Here is a 26,376-nt window from a genome sequence, read left to right on the forward strand (position 1 = left end):
GAGGCAGAGGGTGTGGTGAGCTGAGATCACACCATTGCACTCCAACCTGGGCAACAAGAGCGAAACTCTGTCTCAAAAAAAAAAAAAAAAAGATATAATCTCTGACAATAACAATATTCAGGAGAAAATATGGAGATGTGTATGAGAAAAGTGTGTATTATTAAAACTTAAGTGGGCATTATTTGAGCTAGGTTATTTTAAGATTAAGACATTAATTATAATTTTCAAGGTATTCACTAAAAAAAACCTAAAAATACATACAGAAAAGGACAGAAGAAGGGAGGCAAAATGGTATGCTAAAAACAGAAAAAGGCAGCAACATAGGAATCAAGGAACAAAAACACCAGACACATGGAAAACAGAAAAATAGCAGAGTAAGTATGTCTTTATTGGTAATTCCATTGAATATAACTCAACTACTTGTTATATTCTACTAAAAGACATAGATTGGCAGATTGGATTAAATAAAAAACAAGATCTACCAATATGATATTTACAAGAGATTCACTTTAGATGTAAGGACAGAAGTGGTTCAAAGTAAAAAGTAACCCAAAGACAATTTGGGTGGCAGTATTATTGTCAGAAAAATGTAGACTTTAACCAAAAAAAAAAAAAAAAAAATCCTGCAAGAGATAAAGAGGTACTTCTTATACTGAGAAAATATTCAATACTATAAGATATAACAATTGTAAATATATACACACCTAACATCAGAGCCAAAAAATATAAAGCAAAAGTTAACTGAATGAAGAAATAGAAAACTCTACTATAATAGTGGGGAAATTCAATACTCCCCTTTTAATAATAGATACAACTAGACAGAAAATCAATACGGAAACAGAGGACTTGAACAACAATATAAAACAATTATACTTAATAGATATATCCTGGCTGGGCACGGTGGCTTAGGTCTGTGATACCAGCACTTTGGAAGGCTGAGGTGGGTGGATCACCTGAGGTCGCGAGTTCAAGACCCACCTGACCAACATGGTGAAAGCACATCTTTACTAAAAATACAAAAATTAGTTAGGCGTGATAGTGGCACCTGTAATCCCAGCTACTCAGGAGGGTGAGGTAGGAGAATTGTATGAACCCAGGAGGTGGAGGTTGCAGTGAGCAGAGATCACACCACTGCACTCCAGCCTGGGTGGCAGAGTGAGACTGTCACAAAAACAAACAAACAAACAAACAAAAAAACAGAAAAATTGTCCAATTTAAAAAGAAGTAAAATTTTGTTTGCAGATGACATGATTATATATATAGAAAACCCTAAAGAAACCACAAAAATATTGTTACAAATAATAAATGAACTTAGCAAGATTGCATGATATAACACTCACACAAAAAATGGCATTTGCTATGAACAATGTGAAAATAAAATTAAGCATTTCTAGTTTCTGGCCTTGCATGTATGAAGCTGGAAGTCACCACTTCATCCTAATAAGTAAAAAGTTTAAGCTAAAAAATTAACAACTCTTTACGGCAAACCACTGCCTCTAAAATTGGAGAGACTGACAGGCAAAACAGAGTATTTTAGCTTCTTAGAGCAAGAACGCATGAACACAAACCTCTTCAGGAACCAGTGCCAATGCAAGAAAACCTCAACTATAACCGATGAATTGCTGGGGAGTTGGATAAGTCTGAGAGATTAAAAACCCTAGGAGAACCCAGCTATCAAGGGACCCCTCCCCCCACCTCCCCACGCTTTTGTGAGTCCTCCAGGAACTCAACAAAGCTCTTACAGTGACAGAGGCAGAAATTGTGAAGAAATAATGTAAGTTGTCTCTGAGAAACTCACTTTAAAGATAAAGACATATATAGGTTAAACATTAATCAATAAAGTAATACCATACTAACACTAATCAAAAGAAAGCAAAAATAGCTATATTAATTTCAGACAGAGTAGCCTTCAAAGCAAGTAGAGCTATCAGGGATAAAAAGGGGAATTATATAATGAACAAGGGTTCTCTAAGAAGACATAATCCTTAATATGTATGCACCTAAAAACACACTGTCAAAATACATGAGGCAAAAGCTGATAGAACTTCAAGAAGGAAGAGATGAATCTACTATCACAGAGATCTCAAAAATTCTTTATCAAAAATGGGCAGATCTAGCAAGCAGAAAATCAATAAGGATAGAGCTAAAATCAACGACAGCATCAATCAACTGGATATAATGACTGTTTATAGACTTCATCCAACAACAGCAGAATACTCTTTCTTCTCAAACTCACATGGAACATTAATCAATATAGACCATGTTCTGGGCCCTAAAACATACCTTAACAAATTTAAAAGATTAGAAATCATACAGTGACTTCTCTCAGATGACAATAAATTTAACTTGAAATCAATAACAGAAAGATCATTGGAAAATCCCCCAAATACTTGGAGGTTAAGCAATACACTTCTAAATAACACGTGTCAAAGAAGCAATGCCAGGAGCAATTAAAAGATACTTTTAATTACATGAAAATGAAAACACAACTTATCAAAATGTATAGAATGCTGTGAAAGCAGTGCTTAGGGGGAATTCATGGCATTGAGTATATATTTCTAATATTTACATATTAGAAGTAGCATAAAAATACCTCAGAATAAACTTGAGGTGAAAGATCTGTACACTGAATACTGCAATACATTGCTTAAAGAAATTAAAGAAGACATAAATAATTGGAAAGACATCCCATGTTCATGGATTAGAAGACTAACTATTGATAATATGATAATACTATTTGATATACAGATTCAAAGTATTCCTTATCAAAATTTCAACCTTTGTTTGCAGAAATAGAAAATCCCATCCTAAAATTTATATGGAAAATAAATTACCCTGAATAACTAAAGAAAATCTTGAAGGAAAGAATAAAGTTTAAAGACACATACTTCATAATTTCAAAACTTTACACAAGCCTATAGTAACCTAAAGAGTGTGGTACTGGAACAAGAATAGATACACAGATCAATAAAATAGAAAAGAGAGCCCAGAAATAAACCTCACTTATATGGTTGATGGATTGATTTTCAACAACTGCCAAGACCATTCAATGGGAAATGGACAGTATTTTCAACAAATGGTGCTGGAAAAACTGGGTATCCAAGTGCAAAATAACAAAGTTGTAGTATTTACACCACCTACCAAAATTAACTCAAAATGGATCAAGGACCTAAATTTAAGATGTAAAACTGTAAAACTCTTAGAAGAAAACATAAAAGTCTTTATCAGACAATGTAATTCTCAAGTATTGCACATGTGATTAAAAATAGATCAATTGAGCTTCGTAACAATTAAAAATTTTATGCATCAAAGGACACTATCAAAAGAAAGAAAAAACTCACAGAATGGGAGAAAATATTTGCAAATCATATATCTGAAGAAGAATTAATATCTGGAATTATATAAATACTCATGCAACACAACAAAACCGAATTCAAAAATAGGCAAAGGATTTGAGCAGGCATTTCTCCAAAGAAGACATACAAATAAGCACACAACAAGATGCTCAACATCACTAGCCACTAGGAAAATGCAAATTAAAGCCACAATGAGATAAAGCTTCTTACCTATTAGGATGGCTATACAAACAACAACAGCTACCACAAAAACAGAAATTAACAAGTGTTGGCAAAGATGTGGAGAAACTAGAATCCTTCTGCATTGCTAGTGAAAATGTAAAATGATGCAGCCATTGTAGAAGACAGATTGATGGTTCCTCAAAAAAGCTGATTACAGAATTACTATATGATTCAGCAATTCAGCGCCTAGCTCTATACTCAACAAATTGAAAATAGTGACCCAGACACTTGTACACCAATGTTCATAGCAGCATTATTTGCAATGGCCAAAAGGCAGAAACAACCCAAGTGTTCAACAAGAGATGAATGGATAAACAAAATATTATGTCTGTATATTTATATACTGTTTATGTATAAACACACACATATACACAATGGAATGTTATTTAGCCATTAAAGGGCGTGAAGGATACATGCTGCAATGTGAATAAACCTTGAAAACATTACGCTAATTAAAAATAATCCAGACATAAATGGACAAATGCATTATTTCACTTACACGGCATATCTAGAACAGGAAAATTCATAGAAACAAAATGTAAAATAAAGGTTAGCAGAGACTGTGGGGAGCAGGGACTAGAGACTGTTCAATGGGCATCTTTAGGGATGATGAAAATGTTCTAGAATTAGATAGTGATGGTGCTGTTGTGAATCCACTAAAAACTTTATTGTACCACTTTAAAATGGTAACTTTAATGTTAAGCGCAGTACCACAATTTGAAAGTGTTTTTAAGTTTTAAAAATAGGAAATGATAAAATTAGGTTTTATCTAATTCTTTCCAGCTTTATAATTTGGATCCTGCTCCTTTATACTTTATGGCTCATGTCTTATACTTACTTGATGCTTCTTCTTTTTTTTTTTTTGCATAATGATTTCATTATAACTTACTTGATGTTTCTATGGTACTTGTGCATAGCTGTCATATATCAAATCCACAGCTTTGCCATGCTTTCCACTCTTCTAGTTGGTCAACTCTGTAAGGTTGCCCTTCCCTATGTTTTCCATTAAATCTTCCATTAGCCAAACAACTCCCATGTCCCTCGTTCTGTAAGTTTCCCGTGCTCTAAACTCCCAGGGCAAATTGTGCAACTTCATTGCCTTATATTAAAAATATCTAGAATTTAAAAAAATCCACTAGATTAGGGTAGTGTCCTGATTTTATTCATCTTTTTCTTTTGGTGAAATTTGAGAAGTGTCTTGCATTTAACTGTATTTAAGCATCTAGATTGTGCAATGGAGCCAGTTTCTCCAGACAGGCGGGAGATCACCTGCATCAGAATCAACTGAGATGCCCGTTGAAATGTCATTTTCCAGGCCAGTGAGTCAGTCCCGGAGTGTCAACCTTGAGAAGCTGTATTTTAACAAGCTCGCTTGGTGATGTATTTGTGTACGCTATTTAAAACTCTGTGAACCACCGGTCTGGGCCGTCTGTGGCAGTGTCTTAGGTGGTCTTCGGGAGCTCTCGCAGACCCCCTTCCTCTTGCCTCTCGCCCCAGCCTCTCACATACCGGGTGAGGACCTTTGCAAAAACCTCCAGGAAAGTGAATCCCAGCACAGCCCGGCTCTCGCCGGCTCTCCGGCGCAGGCGCAGAGCTGCGACCGCTGCCGATCTGTTGCCCACTCCCAATGTTTTCTGTTTTGCAGGTGGTCGTCCGTGTCCGGAGACTTAGGTCCAGGCGGCTGCTAGGCCGTGACCGTCCCCGCACACGGAGCAGAGCACGACCAGCTGCAGTGTGAATGGAAGGGCGCCTGCGCTCCCAGCAAACCCGAGGCCGTCGGAGCAGCGGCTCGACGCGTGGGCTTCTCTTTAATCCTTCCGACTTCCCCAAGCCCCGCGCACTCCGGTTCCGCTCCAAGTGCGGGACCCGTCCGGGCTGTGTCGGGGTGCTCGGCCGGAGGCGGCCGGTGAGTGGGGCGCGCAGGGCCCCGGGACCAGGGTGGGTGGGCGTGGGTGTTCTGCAAAGTGGAAACGCGGTTTCTTCCAAGGAAACGGGGAAAAGCGCCGCGGGTGGTTTGGCCGCAGGTCGGTCAGCAGGCACGTCCACGGCTGGGACGCCCTGTGGCGAGGGGTCTCGCGCGCTGGCCGGCCCGGTCCCTCTGCGGCAGCCGGCGGCGTCCCCTGCGGCTCCCGGAGGTGGATCCAAGAGCAGGGTTGCGCCTCCTTCCCGGCTGGCTGGCCGAGGGAGGGCTTCCGTCCTGGGTGGTTCCTCGGTTGCTTGCTGAGTGCAGGCGCTGCTCCAAGAGTTTTTAACTGCGGAACTCACTTAATCCTCGCATCGACGCGATGAAACAACGTAGTGTTATTATCCCCATGTTACAGATCAGGAAATTGAGTCACATGAAATAGTTGCTCGGACGGGGGCGGCGGCTCACACCTGTAATCCCAGCACTTTAGGAGGCCGAGGTGGGCGGATCACCTGAAGTTAGGAGTTTGAGACAAGACTGGCCAACATGATGAAACCCCGTTTCCATTAAAAATACAGGTGGCCGGGCGCGGTGGCTCAAGCCTGTAATCCCAGCACTTTGGGAGGCCGAGGCGGGTGGATCACGAGGTCAAGAGATCGAGACCATCCTTGGTCAACATGGTGAAACCCCGTCTCTACTAAAAATACAGAAAATTAGCTGGGCATGGTGGTGTGTGCCTGTAATCCCAGCTACTCAGGAGGCTGAGGCAAGAGAATTGCCTGAACCCAGGAGGCGGAGGTTGCGGTGAGCCAAGATCGCGACATTGCACTCCAGCCTGGGTAACAAGAGCGAAACTCCGTCTCAAAAAAAAAAAAAAAAAGAAAAAAAAAAAAAATACAGGCATTAGCCAGGCGTGGTGGCGCGCACCTCTGGTCCCAGGTACTCAGGGGTCTGAGGCAGGAGAATCGCTTGAACCTGGGTGGTGGAGGTTGCAGTGAGCCGAAATTATGCTACTGCACTCCAGCCTGGGTGACAGAGTGGGACTCCGTCTCAAAAAAAAAAAAAAAAAAAAAAAAAACAAAAAAAACAAAACAAAACACTAAGTATTTGCTTGAAGTTACAGAGACTCGTGAGTACCAGTTCTTACTTTATGATTCTGATGATGATGGTTGGAACTACAATAAAGTAGTTGTTAATTATTTGTTCGTAGGTGTATTGACAGTTACTGTGGATCTTTGTGTGTGAGTTTGTGCTTTATGGGTGCGTTTGTGCTTTGAGCCAATTTCTGAAGATTGTTACTGTGGTGGCCAACGCTGTTAGTGTTAGAAAGGAAGAGCTAACTACCAGATTTGCTAGGACTGTAGCCTGTTCTTACTACTTAATAATGTTTTTGTGGGGATACAGTAACCAGAGAGCAGTAAGGTAACCTAAATAATGAAAGTATGAGGAAGAAAGGAGAAAAGGGGGTGGTGGAGGAATCCCTTGGATGGAATCTGAATAAAGGTATGGCCCTAACATTCTGGAGACAAGCCCTAACCTCCTGGCCTCTCTGAAATATGTTTAGGGGCTATCCACGAAATTTTTGTCACATTCACTAGGTTTCCCTTTCCCATCTCCTATACATCCTCCAAAGCCAGGAAAAAGAATGCCTCTCTCCATCCTCTAGAGCAGCAGCTGCTGAAGGGAGCCTCATAAATCCTCAGGACAGCATCTTTCCTTAAACATATACCATCACAGTTTTCAAATTCATTGATGTGAGATAAGCATAGCAATAGCATCACCTCCCTTACGTTATATATGATATTCTTTGTTGTAAATGTTTTGTCATATTTTAACTTGCAGTATTCACAAAAGCTTTGTAAGAAGAGACAAGCACATGCTAGTAATGGTGTTTTATAATATCGGGCAAGATTTTTCAGAAAGGTGACTTGGCCCAGGAAGCACAGCTCTAAGCAGTGTCATCTGTCTTCCATTTTGACCCTCAGGAAGAACTAAGGGGACCAGTGCCATAGTGTCTTTGATTTTATACCCCATTTGAAGAGAATGTCAAAGAGGCTGGATCACCTGAAGAGTTTAGAGGAAGTTTGGATTTGACTTAGATCTGTCTTCTTTATCTTTCATCATAAAAGGTGGAACTTAAAACCCAGACATAAATGCCCATTGTCATTTTCTTTATATCTGAGAGGAGATGGGATTACTTTGGGGCATTCATTTTACTTCTTAATCCTTAGGGTTGCATTCAACATGCCAGATCTGGACATCACTAGACAGAAGTTCTGGATGCCTTAGAGTATGACCTTTTCCCATTTCTGCCTTTTATTAAAAATAAAACCAAGAGAAGGCAGAAGAGGGAACGGCAACTGTCTGAATCTCTGTAAGATCCATATCTCACATGAGTTAAGTATTCTTCCCTCTTTTCTGAAAGTGTTCATCACATTTATTTCTCTTAAAGGAACTTCCCTTCTTAGGTGAGTCTGCCAAATTTTGCCAAAGAGACTATTGTTTATTTGCCTGTTGATTGCCCTTAATATCTTCAACACTCCTTCACTCTAATTCATCATTAGATGATTAATGAACACAGGGCTTTTTTGGCCTATTATATACCTGGAGATCTTACATGTCTCTGAGGATTTGAAAAAGAGGAGATTCATTCTAGTCCTCTCCCCTTAGTCTAGGCAGATGGCTATGTGTTTCAAAGTTTGGGATCTAAAGTTAAACTACTGGCAATCAGATAACTTTGGACCAGTCAAGTCCAGCATCTCCATTTTACAGATGAGGAGACATAAAACTAGATTGCCTATTTTTCCCTGGTTTCTATATAGCTACAAATGGAACAATGACCAAAATCCAGATTACCTAGTCAATGCATATAGCTCTGGGCCTCTGTCTGATGTCTCCCTGAATTGTGGTGAGGATGCCACTTGCACTTCAGTGGAGGCCAGAGACTTTATTTTTATTTTTTTCGATGGAGTCTCGCTGTCACCCAGGCTGGAATGCAGTGGTACAATCTTGGCTCACTGCAACTTCCACCTCCTGAGTTCAAGTGATTCTGCTGCTTCAGCCTCCTGAGTAGCTGGGAGTACAGGTGTGTGTCACCATGCCTGGCTAATTTTTATATTTTAGTAGAGATGTGGTTTCACCATGTTGGGCTGGTCTTAAACTCCTGACCGCAGGTGATCTGCCCACCTTGGCCTCCCAATGTGCTGGGATTACAGGCGTGAGCCACCGTGTCCGGCTAAGGCCAGAGACTTTAATCCATAGGTTACATAGATAGGTCTGTTAGTGTGGCTGAGATTTACTGCAGCCTTTCAGGACTGCCTTTGGGAGGTAGTCACTCTTTACATCCCTACAGCACTCTGAAGTCAAGGTCATGCTGATATCCTTCTGACACTGGTGGAGTTTAGTTTCTTGGCCATTTACAAGCCCCTAAACAGAAAGCATGACTCAGGCTTTCTTTCCCTGTCTGTTGAGAAGCAACACGTACTACGTAGTATAATGAGTTTGAATCTAGGATTTATTCTTTGACCTTTTGCCAAATTACTTAACTTCTCTCTACTTTACACTATTTATTTGTATTGTGAGAATAATAATAATCTCACAGAGTTATTGTGAAGAATAAATGAGTCAATATTCATAAAATGCTTAGAATAGGCAGGCCGGAAGAAAGTCCATTTCTAGAGACTGTACTTCCAAGTTAAATTCCTTTCACAAATTCTTTTTGTTTTTTCTTCCAGGTAGAAACTTTCCCTCATGGAGTTTCTATGTGTCTATCATATATGTCACATACACAGACACATCTAATGCATAATACAGTTGTAGATATAATGAGATTATTTGAATGCAAAAACAAATACACTTTGAGACTCTTGCCCTATACAGTATGATGTGGCTCAAATATGTGTCTCCACCAAATCTCAAGTTGAATTGTTATCCCGAATGTTGGAGGTGCGACCTGACGGGAGGTGACTGGATTGTACAGGTGGATACCTCAGGGCTTGGTACTGTCCTTGCGATAATGTGTAGGTTCTCATGAGATCTGGTTGTGTAAAAGTATGTGGTACCTCTCCACCTCTCTCTTCTCCTACTTTTGCGACATGATATGCCTGCTCCCCCATTGCCTCCCACCGTCCATGAGTAAAAGCTCCGTGAAGCCTCATCAGAAGCTGAGCAGATGCCAGCACCATGGTTGTATGGCCTGCAGAACTATGAGCCAATCAAACCTATTTTCTTTATAAATTACCCAGCCTCAAGTATTTCTTCATAGCAACGCAAGAATGGCCTAATACAGCAAATTGGTACTGAGGAGCGGGCTTGGCTATGAAGATATTTAAAAATGTGGAAGGAACTTTAGAATTGGGTAACAGGCAGAAGCTGGAAGAGTTTGGAGGGCTCAGAGAATGGGAAGATGAGGGAGAGTTTGGAATTTCTTAGAGACTGGTTAAATGGTTGTGACAAAAGTGCTGATAGTGATATGGACAGTGAAGTCCAGTCTGACAAGGTCTCAGATGCGGAACTTACTGGGAACTAAAGCAAAGGTCATGTGTGTTAGGCCTTAACAAAGAACTTGGCTGCCTTGTGCCCCTGCCCTTACTGGGAACTAAAGCAAAGGTCATGTGTGTTAGGCCTTAACAAAGAACTTGGCTGCCTTGTGCCCCTGCCTTAGGGATCTATGGAAGTTTGCACCTCAGAATGTTGATTTAGCGTATCTGGGAGAAGAAATTTTTAAGCAGCAAAACAGTATGTAGCCTGGTTCTTTCTTATAGTGTGTCCTCAGATGTAGGATCGAAGAAATGACTTAAAGTTGGAAGTTATATTTAAATGAGAAGCAGAGCATAAAAGTTTGGAAAATTTGCAGAGACAGAAAAAGCTTTTTCAGGACAGAAATTCAGGCAGGCCATGGAGCAACTGCTTGTGAGAGAGGTTTGCATAACCAAAAAGGAGCGAAGTGCTACTAGTCAAGAAAATAGGAAAAAGGCCTCAGAGGCATTTCAGACATCTAAGAGGCAATGCCTCCCATCACAGGCTCAGAGGCGCTGGAGGACTAAGGATTTTAGGGCCAGATCCAGGGTCCCACTGCCCTGCGCCACTCCAGGAGGCTGCTCTCAAATCCTGGTTGCTCGAGCTCCAGCCATGGTGCCAGTGGGCCCAGGTATAGCTCAGGGTGCTGCTCTGGAGGGTAGAAACTGTAAGCCTTCGTGGCTTCCATGTGGTATTAAGCCTGTGGATGTGCATAGTGCAAGAGGGAAGGAGGCTTGGCAGGTTCTGCCAAGATTTCAGAGGATGTATGAGAAGGCCTGGATGTCTAGGCAGAAGCCTGTTGTAGGGGAAGAACCCCTTTAGAAAACCTCTTTTAGGACAGTCCAGAGGGGAAATGTGGGGTTGGAGGCCCCACATAGGGTCCCCACTGGGGTACTGCCTAGTGGAGCTGTGGGAAAAGGGGCACTATCCAGACCCCAGAATGGTAGATCCACCAGCAGCTTACACCCTGTGCTTGGAAAAGCTACAGGTGTTCAGCAACGTGGGAGAGCAGTGTGGGGCTGAATTCTGCAAAGCCACAGGAATAGAATTGTCCAAGGCATTGGGAACCCCCCCTTGCACCACTATGCCCTGGATGTGGGACATATAGGAGATTATTTTGGAGCTTTAAGATCTAATGACTGCCTTGCTGCATTTCAAGCTTGTTTGGAGTCTATGGCCACTTTCTTTTGGTGGATTTCTCCCTTTTACAATGGGAGAAATCAGCCAAAATCTCTACCCAATGCCTGAACCTCCATTGTATTTTGGAAGTAAATAAATTGTGATTTTACGTGTTAATAGGTGGAAGAAATTCATCTCCAGATAAGACTTCGGACTTGGGACTTTTGAGTTAATGCCAGAGTGACTTAAGACTTTAGGGGACTATTGAGCAGGAGGTGACTGTATTTTGCAATGTGAGAACATGAGACCTTGGGGCCAGGAGCAGAATGATATGGTTTAAATATATGTCCCCATGAAATCTCATGTTGAACTGTAATCCTCAGTGTTGGAGGTGAAGCCTGATGGGAGGTGATTAGATCATGGAGGTAGATCCCTCATGGCTTGGTGCTGTCCTTGCAATAATGAGTGAGTTCTTGTGAGATCAGGTGTGTAAAACTGTGTGGCATCTCCTTCCCCTGCTTTGCACCTGCTTTCACCATGTGATATGCCTGCTTCCCTTTAACCTTCTGCCATAGGTGAAAGCTCTCTAAAGCCTCACTAGAAGCTGAGAAGATGCCAATACCATGGTTTTACATGCTGCAGAACCATGAGCCAGTTAAACCTCTTTTCTTTATAAATTATCCAGCCTCAGATATTTTTTATAGCAATGCAAGAACAGCCTAATACACAGTATATACACATTAGTTGATTATAGATAATCTCATATCAAATTGGCACCGTTTAACAATCAGTAAAATATTAATAAGCATGAGAGTGAATAGAGTCTCTCTCTGTCAGCCAGGCCGGAGTGCCATGGTGTGATCTTGGCCTACTGCAACCTCCGCCTCTCAGGTTCAACCCATTCTCCAGCCTCAGCTTCCCAAGTAGCTGGGATTACAGGCGTGCACCACCACGCCCAACTAGTTTTTCTATTTTTAGTAGAGACGGGTTTCACCATGTTAGCCATGCTGATCTTGAACTCCTGACCTCAAGTGATCGGCCTGCCTCGGCCTCCTAAAGTGTTGGGATTACAGGTGTGAGCCACTGTACGCAGCCTCAATTGGATCTTAATGTGATTTTCTACAACAAGAAATTCTGACTCCTGTATCAACCCAGTAGTAGGGCTTTTTGTCTTCCCTGTCTTCAGTTGAAAGGCATGTTCTTGGCAAAGCTGAACACAGACAGGATCATCATGTTACTTGAAATTCTCCATGTATGGCTTCTTGGTGCATATCCTCCAAGGCTAACCTTCACATCTGAGAGGTCTCAGTCTATGAGAAAGGAAAGGCTTTTATGAAGCTAGATTAACTCCCTAATCTCATGTATCTCAAATTATGCCGTGACCAGAAATATCTGGGGAACTGTTATACAGTTCATTGCCTCCTTTAATATACACGGGTTCCAAGTGAATTAACAAGAGAAGGGGTTAAACGAGCTTTAATGAGGAAATTTAGAGTCTGGGGATGGGCAAGAAGAAAAGACATACGTTCTCAGATCTTCCTTTTTCTGACAAAGGCTGCTGGAGCCAAGATGCTCTGCTGGACACTCTGATAGGCTGCTCTTCCAGGAGAGGGCCTTGCTTCCCTGTTGCTCTCCCTTCTTATAATACAAGTAGAAAACAACCTTGTTTTTGTGGAGATAAACTCACTACTTGGTGCCAGGCAATATGAATGTGAGGTGTTTGCTTTTTAAACAACAGCCATCTGGGAAAGCTAGCTGTCTAGTACCTGGGAAGCTTGAGATCTTTGGGAAGTTTCAGTCCTTCTGTAGAGAGAAGGGGCCTTTTGTTCTATGGGAAGCTGAGTTTCTGTTTTATACCTGAATGCTGTGAGTAGAATGTTGGAGGGTAGAAGACAGTCAGCTAGCACTTTGCTCAAGCACCCTAGACTGTGTTTCTAAGCTTCTTTCTGGACATTCAACTTGTCAAGTCACATGAGCTTATTAAAATACAAGTGCCTTGGCCCCATCAGATTTACTGGCTCCAAAGCAAGGCTCAGATACCTGGAGTAACAAGTGTCAAAAGTAATTATGATGTGTATGTGTTTGTGTATGTAACGTGTGTGTGTGTGTATGTAACCCATCTTTCGGCATCCAATTGTAGTCCCTTTCTGAGACTCATTGTCTCCAGCCCCTCCAGCCATAGATCCTGTGCAAGTTCACCCTGCTTTTTCTGTAGATAAAAACACTGGGATTGAGCTCTGAATAGCTCTGTGTCTTCAGCACCAGCAGCCTTATATTAAATCATTTCTAATATGCAGGAACCCCCGCATGTGAATTGGACCCAGTTGGAGGATGAATAACAGTAGTTGCTGAATCTTCAGGAAGTTGAAGAGGGCAGTGTCCAGAAATACCTGTCTAGGTGAGTAGTGTTATAGGAAGACCACCAATTTGATGTTTAAAAGATGAGTTCTAGTCCAAGCCCTTGCAATTGGTTGGATCATGTAGGCAAGTGACTCAGTCTGTTTTCTGTCAGATGAGTGGGTTGGTGTAGATGATGTCTAAGTTCTGTTAAATCACTGACAGTCTATGACTGTATGCTTCTTTAGAAGAATACCTGAAGTATAATAATTGGAAGAAGGGTTGAGGGGCAAATGGGGCTAGCAGTGTGGTAGTTATCATTTCTGAAATTTTTATTCTGTCTCAATCCCAGGAAAATGGTTGCATTCAAGCTTGATCAAGCCATCTTTCTTTTTCCTTTTTCCCTACATTTGAGAGTCTTGATTCTAGTCATCCTTCTTGTCGGTCTCATTTTCCATGGCTAACAAGCTACCATAGTATGTCATTTTACCTTTTAATGCCCAGCGCTCTGTCATCAGCTGGTACACCTGCTCGTTTCCTTTGGTTTGGCTTAGCCTGTTACCCAGTAACTCTTTCCATATTTCTTACTGTCTCTGTGTTCACCATGCCCACTGCAAAAATTCTGCCTCTTACCTCTTCTGGCTTTGTTCACTTATCCTCCACTGTCCTTTTTTGTTTTCTGCTCATATAAAGTTGCTAGTGTGCATGAATTCAAATTAGTTGTCTTTTCTCTGCTGGTTTATTTTCTTTTCTCTCCACAGTAGATACAGATGACATTTGTCCTTTAAATATCTTTCATATAGGGAGATATAAACTGATCAAAGCATCAACACCAATCACACTGTTTCCGAAGAACTAGAGTTTTCAGGGTCAGCAATGGAAAACCTCAAAGGGAATACTGCTGAGGGTCCTACAAATGAAGAAACCTATAAACATGAAGGCCAATTTTCAAGGAAGACAAAATGTCCTGCACAGAAGAAATCCTCTTTTGAGAATACAGTGGTCAGAAAAGTGTCAGTGACACTCAAAGAAATTTTCACGGAGGAGGGAGGCCCTGAATCCCATGAATTTAGTCTAAGCCCAAACCTTGACATACAACAGAAAATTCCAAAGGGCGATAGATCCCCTCTATCTAGGAAAAAATTCAAAGATAATTCAGACTTAATTAAACACCAAAGACCTTTCTCACAAAAAAAACCTTGTAAATGCAATGAATGTGAAAAAGCCTTTAGTTACCAATCAGACCTTCTTATACACAGTAGAATTCGTGGTGGAGAAAAGTCTTTTGAATGCAATGAATGTGGGAAATCTTTCAGCCGAAGTACACACCTTATTGAACATCAAAGAATTCACACTGGAGAGAAACCTTATGAATGCAATGATTGTGGAAAAGCTTTTAGCCGGAGCACACATCTTAGTCTACATCAGAGAATCCATACTGGAGAAAAACCATATGAATGTAGTGCATGTGGAAAAGCCTTTAGCCGAAGCACTAACCTTAGTCAACATCAGCGAACTCATACTCAAGAAAGGCCTTACAAATGTCATGAATGTGGGAAAGCCTTCAGTGACCGTTCGACTGTAATTCAGCATCAACGAATACATACTGGAGAAAATCCGTATGAATGTAGTAAATGTGGAAAAGCTTTCAGTTGGATCTCATCGCTTATTGAACATCAGAGAACACACACTGGGGAGAACCCCTATGAGTGCAGTGACTGTGGCAAAGTGTTCAGTCGAAGTTCATCTCTTATTGAACATCAGCGAATCCACACTGGAGAAAAGCCCCACGAGTGCAGAGTGTGTGGAAAGGGCTTCAGTCGTAGCTCATCCCTTATTATTCATCAGCGAACTCATACCGGGGAGAAGCCGTACAAATGTCATGACTGTGGAAAAGCCTTCAGTCAGAGTTCAACTCTCATCAGACATCAGCACCTACATACTAAAGAGTAATATCTGAGCTTTTATTAATGTTAACACAAGAACACACCTACCTAACCTCCTACTATAGAAACATATGTATTTCAAGTATGTATATGTACTTGTTCTAATTTTCTTTTGTTAGATACCTGTACCCATTATAAGCTTTCACTCCTCCTTTCTGTTGGTCTATTCTTCTTTCCTCTCCCCTCTGCTTCTCCCTCCCTCCCTCTTTTTCTGCCTCCCCTTTTTCTTTTCTCAAATGAGTTCACAATAAAACAGAGATGACTCAAAAAACTTAACATACGCAATCTAATATTCTGAAAGGCTCCAACTTTAGAATATAAAGCTACCTGACACCTTGTCGTTTCTCCACTCATCATTCCATCAAGCGTGCATCCCCACCCTGCCAGCTAATCCTCTGTTTTCTAACCCCATCAGCCCCTTTACATGAAGAGAAAATCCTGTGTGTGTGTCTTCATACTTGCTGGCTCCAGTAACAGAAGTGAGGGATCTCGCTTCAGAACAGGACTAAAAACTTCTCACCAGTCTGGGGATAATAGTGTTGAGGCAAATTCATTCTTCTGACTTGAAAAGATAGATTTTTCTCATCTTCTTCCTTCACGCACCTTTCTTGATGTAGCATTTTTCCTCAAAATATAACTCATTTTTTTACTAATGTGCCTAATGCCTAACTAATCCTAGTGTTATTTTATCACATTTTTAAGAAAAATGTTCTAAAAATCTTGGAGACATTTCTTCATGATCTTGGGGTAAAAAGTTGCCAATTGCTGAGCCTTTTTTAAAAAAAATCCTTTTCTTTTATTTACTTCGTGAAACTTAGGCTCTGTGGCTTTGACCCTCACCAATCTTGGAAGGTTGATCTCTCAAGGACAAACCCAGTGCCTGTTTCTCAGTCCTATTCCTACTTGACATTTGCAAAATTGGCACTTTTTGTCACTGTTACGCCTTAAAGCCTAAGCTTCCTTCAGGATCCATGATTCTGTGCCGATCTACCTTTTCCTACCTCCCAGTGCTTCTTTGATTATCAATGATCAGCTCTGTGACATGCGGCGAGGGTTAGGCCAGAATAATCTCATTTTATCAAGTTATAAAACTTGAGATAGTACAATTAGATTATACACTTCTTGAAGACGGAAATCTTTGTTTGTTTGTTTTTGTTTTATTTTTGAAAGAAGGTCTTGCTCTGTTGTCCAGGCTGGAGTACAATGGCACAGTTATAGCTCACTGCAGCCTTGAACTCTCGGGCTCCTGCCAAAGCTTCCTGAGTAGCTAGGGCAGCAGGTGTACACCACCACACCCAAAATGTTAAACATTTTTTGTGGAGACAGGATCTCACTATGTTGGCAAGGCTAGTCTTGAACTCCTAGACTCAAAACAGTTCTCCCATGTCGGCTTCCCGAAACACTGACATTATAGGTATGAGACACCACACCAGCCAGAAATATTGTTTTTAATTGATAAAAAGCATCACAAAGTGCTGAGTAGACACTAAATGCTCACTGATTCCTCTTTATCCTTTTGTAATCAAACAGCTTGCCTTTATTTGATATAGATTAATAATCGACGTCTTTATACTGCTGCTTCCAAGTTCATGGTACCTTGTGCCTAGATTACTAAATTGATCACTGTTGACTCACTACCATTATCTAGCTCCTTACTAAACGACTACTTTGTTAAAAATAGGCTGCAGTTTCCCAGTGACCTCTGCCCAAAATGTAAACTTCTTTAACTTAAAGGTATTTCATAGTTCGATCTACTTACTTACTTACTTTCTCTTCTCAAAGATAATGCATGCAGGCAGGCCTGTTTTTTGTTCCTACTGTACCCTGTTCTCACACTTGGCTTCTTTTCAAACTATTCCTTAGCACTTTTACGTGTTCTGCTTTCTTATTTGTGTTCCAGAAACCCCTATCCCTTTTTTAAAGGCCACGCTCATATCCTGACTCTGTGACACTTTCAGTTCCCTGCCTTCTCAGAAATCCTTTGTAGTGCTGGTTTGGATTATTGTCCTATGTTAGACACCTTCTTTACATTAGCCATTTTGAAGTTGTAAATCATCCTAAATCTTTTATAAGCTCTGTATAATACATAGTACAATGCCAGCCAGTACTCTAGTTTTAATCTAAATGCATAGGGTTTAATTTAGCAGCATAATCTTTTTAGTTTTTTGAATGATGAGGTAACCTCATAGGTATTTTGGCCCATTTTGTTTTTCCTTGAGTTATGTATTATAACTATTTAGACTGACTCCTTTAGATTTCCTGGGATGCTGACCTCTTGGCTTTCTATTTCATGAGACTATTTTAAGGAATAAGTGAGTTTATTCATGTAAAGTAATAAAACAGTGCCTGGCATATAGTAAAAGCTCAGTAAATTCTAATTATAATTCTACTGATTCACATCTGCCTATAGCTTTTTATGTTATTCCCAACAGAGTTTTTAAATTCATTACCAGAAATGAAAAACTAGGATCACAGTCAAATAAGCTAGAAGGTATTTCTTGTATCATAATAGGCAATAGCTATATTACTATAACTCCATTGTATGTAAAAAATGACTCAAGATTACGAACAAGATACAAAAAAAAAAATGGAAAAAAAAAACATACAAATGAGCACTAAGAGGTCAGGACAAGATTGATAACCTACACAGGTATTCAGTTAGGGGTACAAACTGAGTATTCTGGCAACCAAAATGAGAAGGTAATTTGCTTACATTGTTTAGAAGGAAAAAAATATGTCCATTCTTCAAGGAAAACAAAGCTTTCCTAACACTTAGAATTAAGATGAATTCTTCCATTGGTCTTCATAACATAATATATATGTTAAAAAATATGTTTTATAACACCTAGTATATATAGCAGGTTCTCTGGTGAATTAATATTTAGTCCATAGTAGAAGAAGATCCAGAAAGGCAGATGTGAAGATTATTTTTAGGATGGAGTGAGGTTCGCAGGAGTGGGAGGTAGAGCATATTAAGTAATAAAGTATTGACTGGATGCCAGAAGAAACAAGGATCTTTTGGTCAATGATGGACTGCAGATATGACAGTGATCACATAAGATTAAATTGGAGCTGGAAAATACCTATTACCTAGTAACATTATAGCATAATTAGATGTTTTTGGTGATACTGGTATAAACAAACTTACTGCACTGCCAGTCGTATAAAAATACAGCACTAAAGGCCAGGTGCAGTGGCGCACACTTGTAATCTCAGCACTTTGGGAGACCAACGCAGGTGGATCACCTGAGTTCAGGAGTTCGAGACCAGCCTGGCCAACATGGTAAAGCCCTGTCTCTACTAAAAATATATAAATTAGCTAGGTGTAGTGGCTTATGCCTATAGTCCCTTATAAGAGGCTCATGCCTATAATCTCTTAATACTTAATATACTCGGGAGGCTGGGGCACTAGAATTGCTTGAATCTGGGAGGCGGAGGTTGCAGTGAGCCAAGATCATGCCATTGCACTCCACCTTGGGCAACAGCGTGAGACTCGGTCTCAAAAAAAATAATTATAGCACTATGTAATACTTGATAAGAAAGCACTGTGTCACTAGTTTGTGTATTTACTATGCCATACTTTTTACGGTTATTAGGTTGGTGCAAAAGTAATTGCAGGTTTCTACTATTACTTTCAATAACAATAACTGTAATTACTTTTGCACCAACCTAATATTTTAGAGTGTACTTCTACTTATTAAAAAAGTTAACTGTAAAAGAGCTTCAGGCAGGTCCTTCAGAAGGTATTCCAGAAAGAAGGCATTGTTATCAAAGAAGATGGCTGCTTCGTGCATCTTACTGCCCCTGGATGACTTTTCAGTCAGCTAAGATGTGGAGCTGTAAAACAGTGACATTGATGATCCTGACCCTGCAGAGGCCTCGGCTAATGTGTGTTTGTGTCCTAGTTTTTAACAAAAGAGTTTACGAAGTAAACAAAATAAATTAAAAAATATTTAAAAAGCTTATAGAACTAAGAAAGAAAAGATATTTTTATGTAAGGGTACAATGTTTATGTTTTAAGCTATTACAAAAGAGTCAAAAGTTTAAAATATTAAAAAGCTTATAAAGTAAAAATGTTACAGTATATGCTAACGTGGATGTCTATGCTGTCCCAGTCTGGGGAGTTGTTACCCATGAACGTACCCATCCTGCTATTGGGTAAGTCATTTGCACGACTGTAACCCATCCAGCCATACTCTTAATGAGCCTGAAGGGCAGCATATACTGTACAGCATATACAGGGCTTTGCATCATGCAGTGGAAATCGTCAGGATGTTGGTGATAAGATTCCTGCTCCGAACCTCCTTCCTATGTGGCCTGTTCTGGGGCTTTTGTGCTCCGTCCGTCAGGGCTAAGGACCCTGCAGCCAGCCTCTCCCAGCCCAGCAGCATGGGCCTGGATAAGAACACAGCGCATTACCAAGAGCATATCATGGAGTATTCAGAGGGTGTCAGGTTGAAATGCCAGGGTCTAGCAGGGACTAGGTGGATGGGCAAACAGCTGAAAGAATACTTGGGGGACTGTAGGCAAGTGAAAGATTATTCTATTCAGCAGCAGTGCTCATCAGCAGCTTACTCACATTAGCTCACTTACTTCAGCTCTCTCACACTGTCTGCCCTGTCTTGGCTGCTTGAAGGGGCCCCTCTCACGCACAACTGCAGGGCTGGCTCTCCCTCGTCTTCAGGGTCAGCAGCTTAACTCTCTCTTTGGGCATGAGTTTGTTCCTGACTCCCCACCTGCCCGTCTGCCAGTTGGTCATTCTCCCTTACAGAGGCCAGTAGCTTCACTCTCTCTCTGGGCACCAGCACCTGCACAAGAGCCGTGTTGAGCTGGGCCCTGTGCACAGTGTCAGCAGGGCAATTATACCTTTTGCAGACAATAATGACTCAGAGCCAAATATGAATTTACACAAACAGGTTATATAACAAGTGAAGGTATGCACCTGCATGCCAAACTTGCTGAGTCATGCATGCCTGGATGTCCGCCTCAGCCTAGTCCTTGAACAAAACACATCCACGTACCTTACCCTCCATTCCCAGGCTGAGGGAGACATAGGGTTTGGGCACACAGGCCCGTACATAGGCTTGATACATTAGTCTGACACATAAGCTTTAGGCATGCAGGCCCAATATACAAACACAGGCTTAACACATTAGCCTGACACATAGGCATTGGGCCCACAAGCCCGATACATACACATAGGCTTCAATAAACTGACCAACTATCAGCCCAGATTACCATAATAGGTACCATAGACACCTCGGTGATTACTATTCACACTGCCCTGAGTTCTGCTCATTAGCTTCTCTGTCTACACCTGGTTTCAAACCGTATGGTGACAGTACTAGGCTGGACCGCACCAGCAGACCAGGCAGCAGTAGCACCCAGCTAGACCTAGCTGTGTACCATGCCCTGTTAGGAATAGGAGGACACCCTTCCTTACAGTGAAGGCTCAGAGTCTAGGGGTACCTCAGGCCCCATGGCCTTATCTTGTATTAGGACCACAGGTCTCAAGACCTCTTGCAACTGTGCTGCTAAGGGACTTGTACTCAGCATACTCCACTGCTCTAAGTAGGCGTCCCCCGCTTCGCTAAAGTGGATGTCTGTTCTGTCCCAGTCTTGGGGGTTGTTACCCATGAACGTACCCATCCCGCTATTGGGTAAGTCATTTGCATGGCTGTAACCCATCCAGCCACACTCTTATGAGCCTGAAGGGCAGCATATATTGTTACTAACTGCTTCTTTATTAATGAACACCGGGGGGCTCAGTTCCCTTCCGTAGCTGGGACTAAAAGCTTACTGGCACTTTCAAGCGCTCCGAACACTGTTATAGGCCCTAGCCAACACTATTTGTGGTTACATGCACATCTACTTTAAATGGGCACCCCTGGTTAACTACCCACAGGGCTTAAGCGTTCAGAAAGGCTGTTCACCCTCATCATCCCAATCCCTGGCAAGAGGGGGTTGCTGCTTCCAAACCTGCAAAAGAACCAGAGGTTAAAACAACATCATCATTGATAAGAAAATGACGTATAATGGGGCTATGCATATAGCCCTGCAGCAAGGCCATGAAAGTCCACTGTCGCCCTCCCCTGAAGGCAAACTCTTCCTGGCTCTCTGGAGCGATGTGGATTGAGAGGAATGCATTGATCAAGTCCACCACACAGTGGCATCATCCCAGTCCCTTTTCAAATGGTCCATCAAGTCCATGGTAGATGGCACAGCTGCCAAGCCATGCAAAATATCCACCCCAAGAATGTCCTCAGGCATGCAACAGACATACACAGTGCATAAGTGGAGAGCCAAGCAGCCGGTGCCAAGGTGCAAAAACAGGTTTCCCTTTCACTTACCAGCTTTCATAGCTGTCTATGCAGCCTTGCCTGGATCTGGCTGCAGGGACCAGTGGATTGCCAAGTCCATATATGGACTTTGGTCGGCTGGTGTTCCCCACCAAGCCGGGTACCTTGGCCAGTTCTCTTATCAAACAGAAAAGGCTTTTTATACTTCCACCCACTGCAGCAGGTACTCTTATGAACTGGCACACTCGGGCAGGACCAGGTTGCACAGCAGCGTTCTTCTCCTGAATGACTTGCACCAAGTCTGTACATGACTGCCAACATTACTTGCTTAACTCCTGCAGCTTAGCAGGGGCACAGGCACCACAGGAAGCATGCTGCACCACAGTAGGGGATGAGCTGTGATTGTGCCACTGTGCTCCAGCCTGGGTGACAGAGCAAGACCCTGTCTCCGAAAGTAAATAAACACATAAAAGTTGTGTGGCAAAGGACATGAAGGAGATAGTAAGATAATCATAGGATAATATGATTTAAGAAAAGGAGTTTGAGGGAACTCAAGACACTTAAATCTATACCTTTCATGGTTTGGGGAAAGTTTTAATTTTTATCTCAGATCATAAAGCCAATCAAATTCATTTTAATATTCTCTCAGAAATATGTAAATTGATAAAACATAATGTTCACTCATTTTAAATTATGACAAATTTAAAACGTACACAAAATTAGACTAGTAAAATGGTCTCCTATATGCTCGTAGTTCAGGTTTAACAACTATCAAAATTTTGCCACATTTGCTTTATTTGTCCCTTTTTTCTTCATTTTATTCTTTTGATAGTTTAAATAAAACAGACATCATGAAGTTTCATTCCTGCATATTTCATTATGCATTTTTAAAAACAATGGACAATTTCTTACATAACCAAAATGCTACTATCAAACTTAACAAAATTAACAGTAATTCCTGGTGTACTTTCATTTTGTAAATAAAACACAACCTGACTTAGATCTTCTGTTTGGGAAATTTGGAAGAAACAAAGCTAACCCGGGGTCTCGATGTGGATCCATGCTAAGTTCATGGGTTGAGACTGGACCTTTCTTTCACGTGACTCACCTTTTCTATTCATATCCTGGAGTAGAATTGCATTAGCTGAACACTATGGATCCTTCAGAACATTGGCTTCCTGCTGGGGAACTGGAGATTTGAGATCTCAAGAACCACTTTCTAATATTCTTGTTCACTGCCCATCTTCTCTGATTAGCCTGTTTCCATCATTGATCATTTCCGTACAACTTCATAGTCTAAAATTGCTCACTGAACAATGAATGTGTGGAAACCAATTAAAAATATCTAAGCTATCAGCAAATCCTGTTGGCTTTATTTCAAGTTTTTTATAGAATCAAACCATTTGCCACCATTTTCACCCTGAACCAAGCTGCCACCATATCTCTGCTAGAGTATTGCTTAATTATCTCTTTGTTTTCATCCTTGTCTCTCTCAATCACCCACATTACTCATACAGCCTATTTTCAATGCAGTAGCCAGAGGAATCCTTTTTAATTGTTAAATCATGCTGCGCCTACTCAGAGTCTTCCAGTAGCTTTTCATCTCACTCATAGTAAAAGCCAAAGTCCTTACAGTGACCTACAAGGCCCCACATAGTGTGGCCCTTCATGACCTCTTGAGTCTAATCTCCCATCGCTCTATTCTTATTCACTTTACTCTAGCCACGGTGGCCTCTTTGTTATTCTTAAACACACCAAGCCACTCTTGCCACAGAACTTTCACATTTGCTGTTCCCTCTGCTGGCAGGGCTTTATGTTCAGATATCCAGATGGCTGTTTCCTTCTTTCACCTTCTATGACATCTTTTTAATAAGCTGTTTCCTGTTACCCTATTTAAAACTATGATACATACCCATTGGTGTTTTATATACCATCTTACTTTATTTTTCTTCATAGTATATACTCTATACTTTCAAACAAATTTATTATCTGTCTCCCCCACTGAAATGTAAGCCTCACAAGGGAAAGAATTTTTATTTTATTCTGTGTTCTTTATGATCTGGAAAGGTTTGGACTTAAATAAATGAACACAGAGAAGAACAGGCCCTTGTATTTTTTGTTTGTTTCAGATTTGGGTATTAAAACTGAAACCAAGTGAGTGATTTCAGAGCAGAGAATTCCTGAAGAAGCAGTACTTTGGAGCCTGTTATAGAGAGAGACAGTGAGAACCTTCCCTAATGCCCATTGTGCAAGCAATCTTGTATTGGTGAGAGAAGAGTAGCACAACTTAGAAGTAATTATGTAGGGGCTGGCGTGATGACTCATGCCCGTGATCCCAGTGCTTTGGGAGGCTGAGGCTGGTATATTGTTTGAGGTCAGGAGTTGGAAAGCAACCTGACCAACATGGTGAAACTCCATCTCTACTAAAAATATGAAAATTAGCCAGGTGTGGTGGCGCGTGCCTGTAATCCCAGCTACTCAGGAGACTGAGGCAGGAGAATTGCTTGAACCCGAAAGGCATAGGTTGCAGTGAGCCGAGATCACACCATTATACTCCAGCCTGGGTGACAAAGCAAGACTGTCTCAAAAAAAATAAAAAAATTATGTAGGAACACATCACAGGAAATGCCTTTGTGAGGAAAGGAATTTTCAGTAAGGTATTAGTCATCTACCAAAAAATTTCACAAAGCATGGATATCAGTAATAGTTTTATCAGCATGTATGATAGTATTCACTGAACAAAAGTTTGTACTGGAAGACAAACTTGTAAATGTAATATATATAAGAAAAACTTCACACTGGATGCAGTGGTTTACACCTGTAATCCCAGCACTTTGGGAGTCTGAGGCAGGTGGATCACCTGAGGTTGGAAGTTTGAGACCAGCCTGACCAACATGGAGAAACCCCATCTCTACTAAAAATACAAAGTTAGCTGGGTGTGGTGGCATCTGCCTGTAATCGCAGCTACTTGAGAGGCAGAGGCAGGAGGTTGTGGTGAGCTGAGATGCCACTGCACTTCAGCCTGGCCAACACAGCAAAACTCCATCTCAAAAAAAAAGAAAAAAGAAAAAAGAAAAAAAGAAAAGCTTCAAATGGAATGCAAAGCTAATAAAACATAAGATTATTTTTACTGGAGAGAAATGATAGCATTGTAATATGTGGAAAAGACTTGTATCACTATTCCAAATTAAGAAATTCAAGCAAAAGTATTTATTTTTCATCAGAGAGTCATGAGAGAAAAGCACTTATTTTATACATGTGATGAATGTGGGGAAAATTCTTTAGTCGGCATGCTGTCCTGAGTCAGTTTCAGATAAAGACACAGGAACAAGGCCTTAAAAATGCACTGTTTCCAAAAGGCATTCTTGCAGTACTTCTCCTATTGTACAAGGCAGCATTCATACACATTCAATGAATGTAGGAAAATCTTTTGAGCGATGTCTCACCTTTTCTCTTCTCTCTCTCCCCATTTCATTTTCTTTCTCACTCCTTTCTCCCTCTCTCTGACCCCATCCTCTTTTCCTCACTCCATCCGAACTCATAATGAGGAGGAACCTTATAAATTCAGTAATTATAAGAACACCTTTAGTCAGTACATGTCTTACTCAACCTCAGTGAATATGGGAAATCTTTCAACCAATATACATGACTTGTATGGCTTATTCAGCATACAATATACTTCATACTGGAGAAAAAACAAAGTATAACGAATTCGGGAAGGCCAATTATTTCTCACACCTTATCAAACATCAAATCACTGACAGGAAAGGCTGTGTAAATGTTGTGAATGGGAGGAGGTCTTTAAGCACAATGCATCACTTGCTCAGCGTCAGTCAACACGTATAGGAGAAAAACCTTATTTATCTAATTTGCATGGTGAATCTTTTGCTTGTTTCATCTCTTTTTCAACATCAAAGAATAGATATGAGAGAGAAACCCTATGAATATACAAAATTTGGAAGGATCTTCACTCAAAGCTCATTTCTTTCACAGCATCAGAAAATTCTAATAGAAAAATCCTGGAAGCAGTTTTGCTTTCATAAGGCATACACATTTCTTCATAACCGATAATACAGACTTCTGGTTTCCAATCCATCATGTGAGGACTTGAAAGTCATCGCTCCTATCTTCACAATAAGAAAAGGGCTGAACAAACAAGAATCAACAATTCTTCTTAGATCCATCGGAGACTTGAAGTTAACAGTGCAAACCACTGCCCTGAAAACGGGAAAGACAGACAGGTGGTTACAGAGAATCACAACATAGCAAGAGCAGAAACCAAGGCTGCAACTAGCAACTGGTAGGAATACTCAAAAGGTAATTGACTAATTGCTGGAGACTGCTCATGGTCCAACCTGAGAGTATCTACTGAGAGTATAAGGGGGCCCCTATACTTCCATGAGTTTTAACTCCAGGAACCCCACCATGTTTTCACTGTAAAGACCTGAGAACAATCTCCTGCTTCTCTCAGGGAGAGGGGTAAAGTTACCATTTTAAATGTGTACAGTCTTTCTGTTATCCTTCGCAAATGCCTGTCCTCATGGGAAACTATTTTACTAGGGCTGACTCCATGAGGGAAGGGAAATACCCAACTCCAGCTCTCTCTGGCCTTCCTGTCTCAACTAAAGAAGAGGTGGGAACTGGGAAGATTTTTGAAGGTCACAGCCCAGTGC

The 26,376-nt window shown here is 41.1% G+C and overlaps 1 protein-coding gene across 4 annotated transcripts in view; it reads left to right on the forward strand.

Annotated features, from left to right (window-relative positions):
* The window catches only part of ZNF391 (zinc finger protein 391), an 80,209-nt gene extending 63,747 nt beyond the window's left edge, over nucleotides 1-16,462 (forward strand). For 2 of the 4 annotated variants that reach the window (XM_074398564.1, XM_074398563.1), the window contains exons 4-5: nucleotides 5,224-5,484; nucleotides 13,419-16,462. In XM_074398564.1, coding sequence (XP_074254665.1) covers nucleotides 14,335-15,411 — 1,077 coding nt within the window. In that variant the 5' untranslated portion in view covers nucleotides 5,224-5,484; nucleotides 13,419-14,334 and the 3' untranslated portion in view covers nucleotides 15,412-16,462. The remainder of the gene's footprint in view (nucleotides 1-5,223; nucleotides 5,485-13,418) is intronic. The other 2 variants (XM_003944807.3, XM_074398565.1) reach the window with 2 other exon arrangements.
* The last annotated feature ends 9,914 nt before the right edge of the window (nucleotides 16,463-26,376 follow it).

The sequence above is a fragment of the Saimiri boliviensis genome, chromosome 4 (assembly GCF_048565385.1).
Source record: "Saimiri boliviensis isolate mSaiBol1 chromosome 4, mSaiBol1.pri, whole genome shotgun sequence".
In the NCBI taxonomy this organism is placed as follows: Eukaryota; Metazoa; Chordata; class Mammalia; order Primates; family Cebidae; genus Saimiri; species Saimiri boliviensis.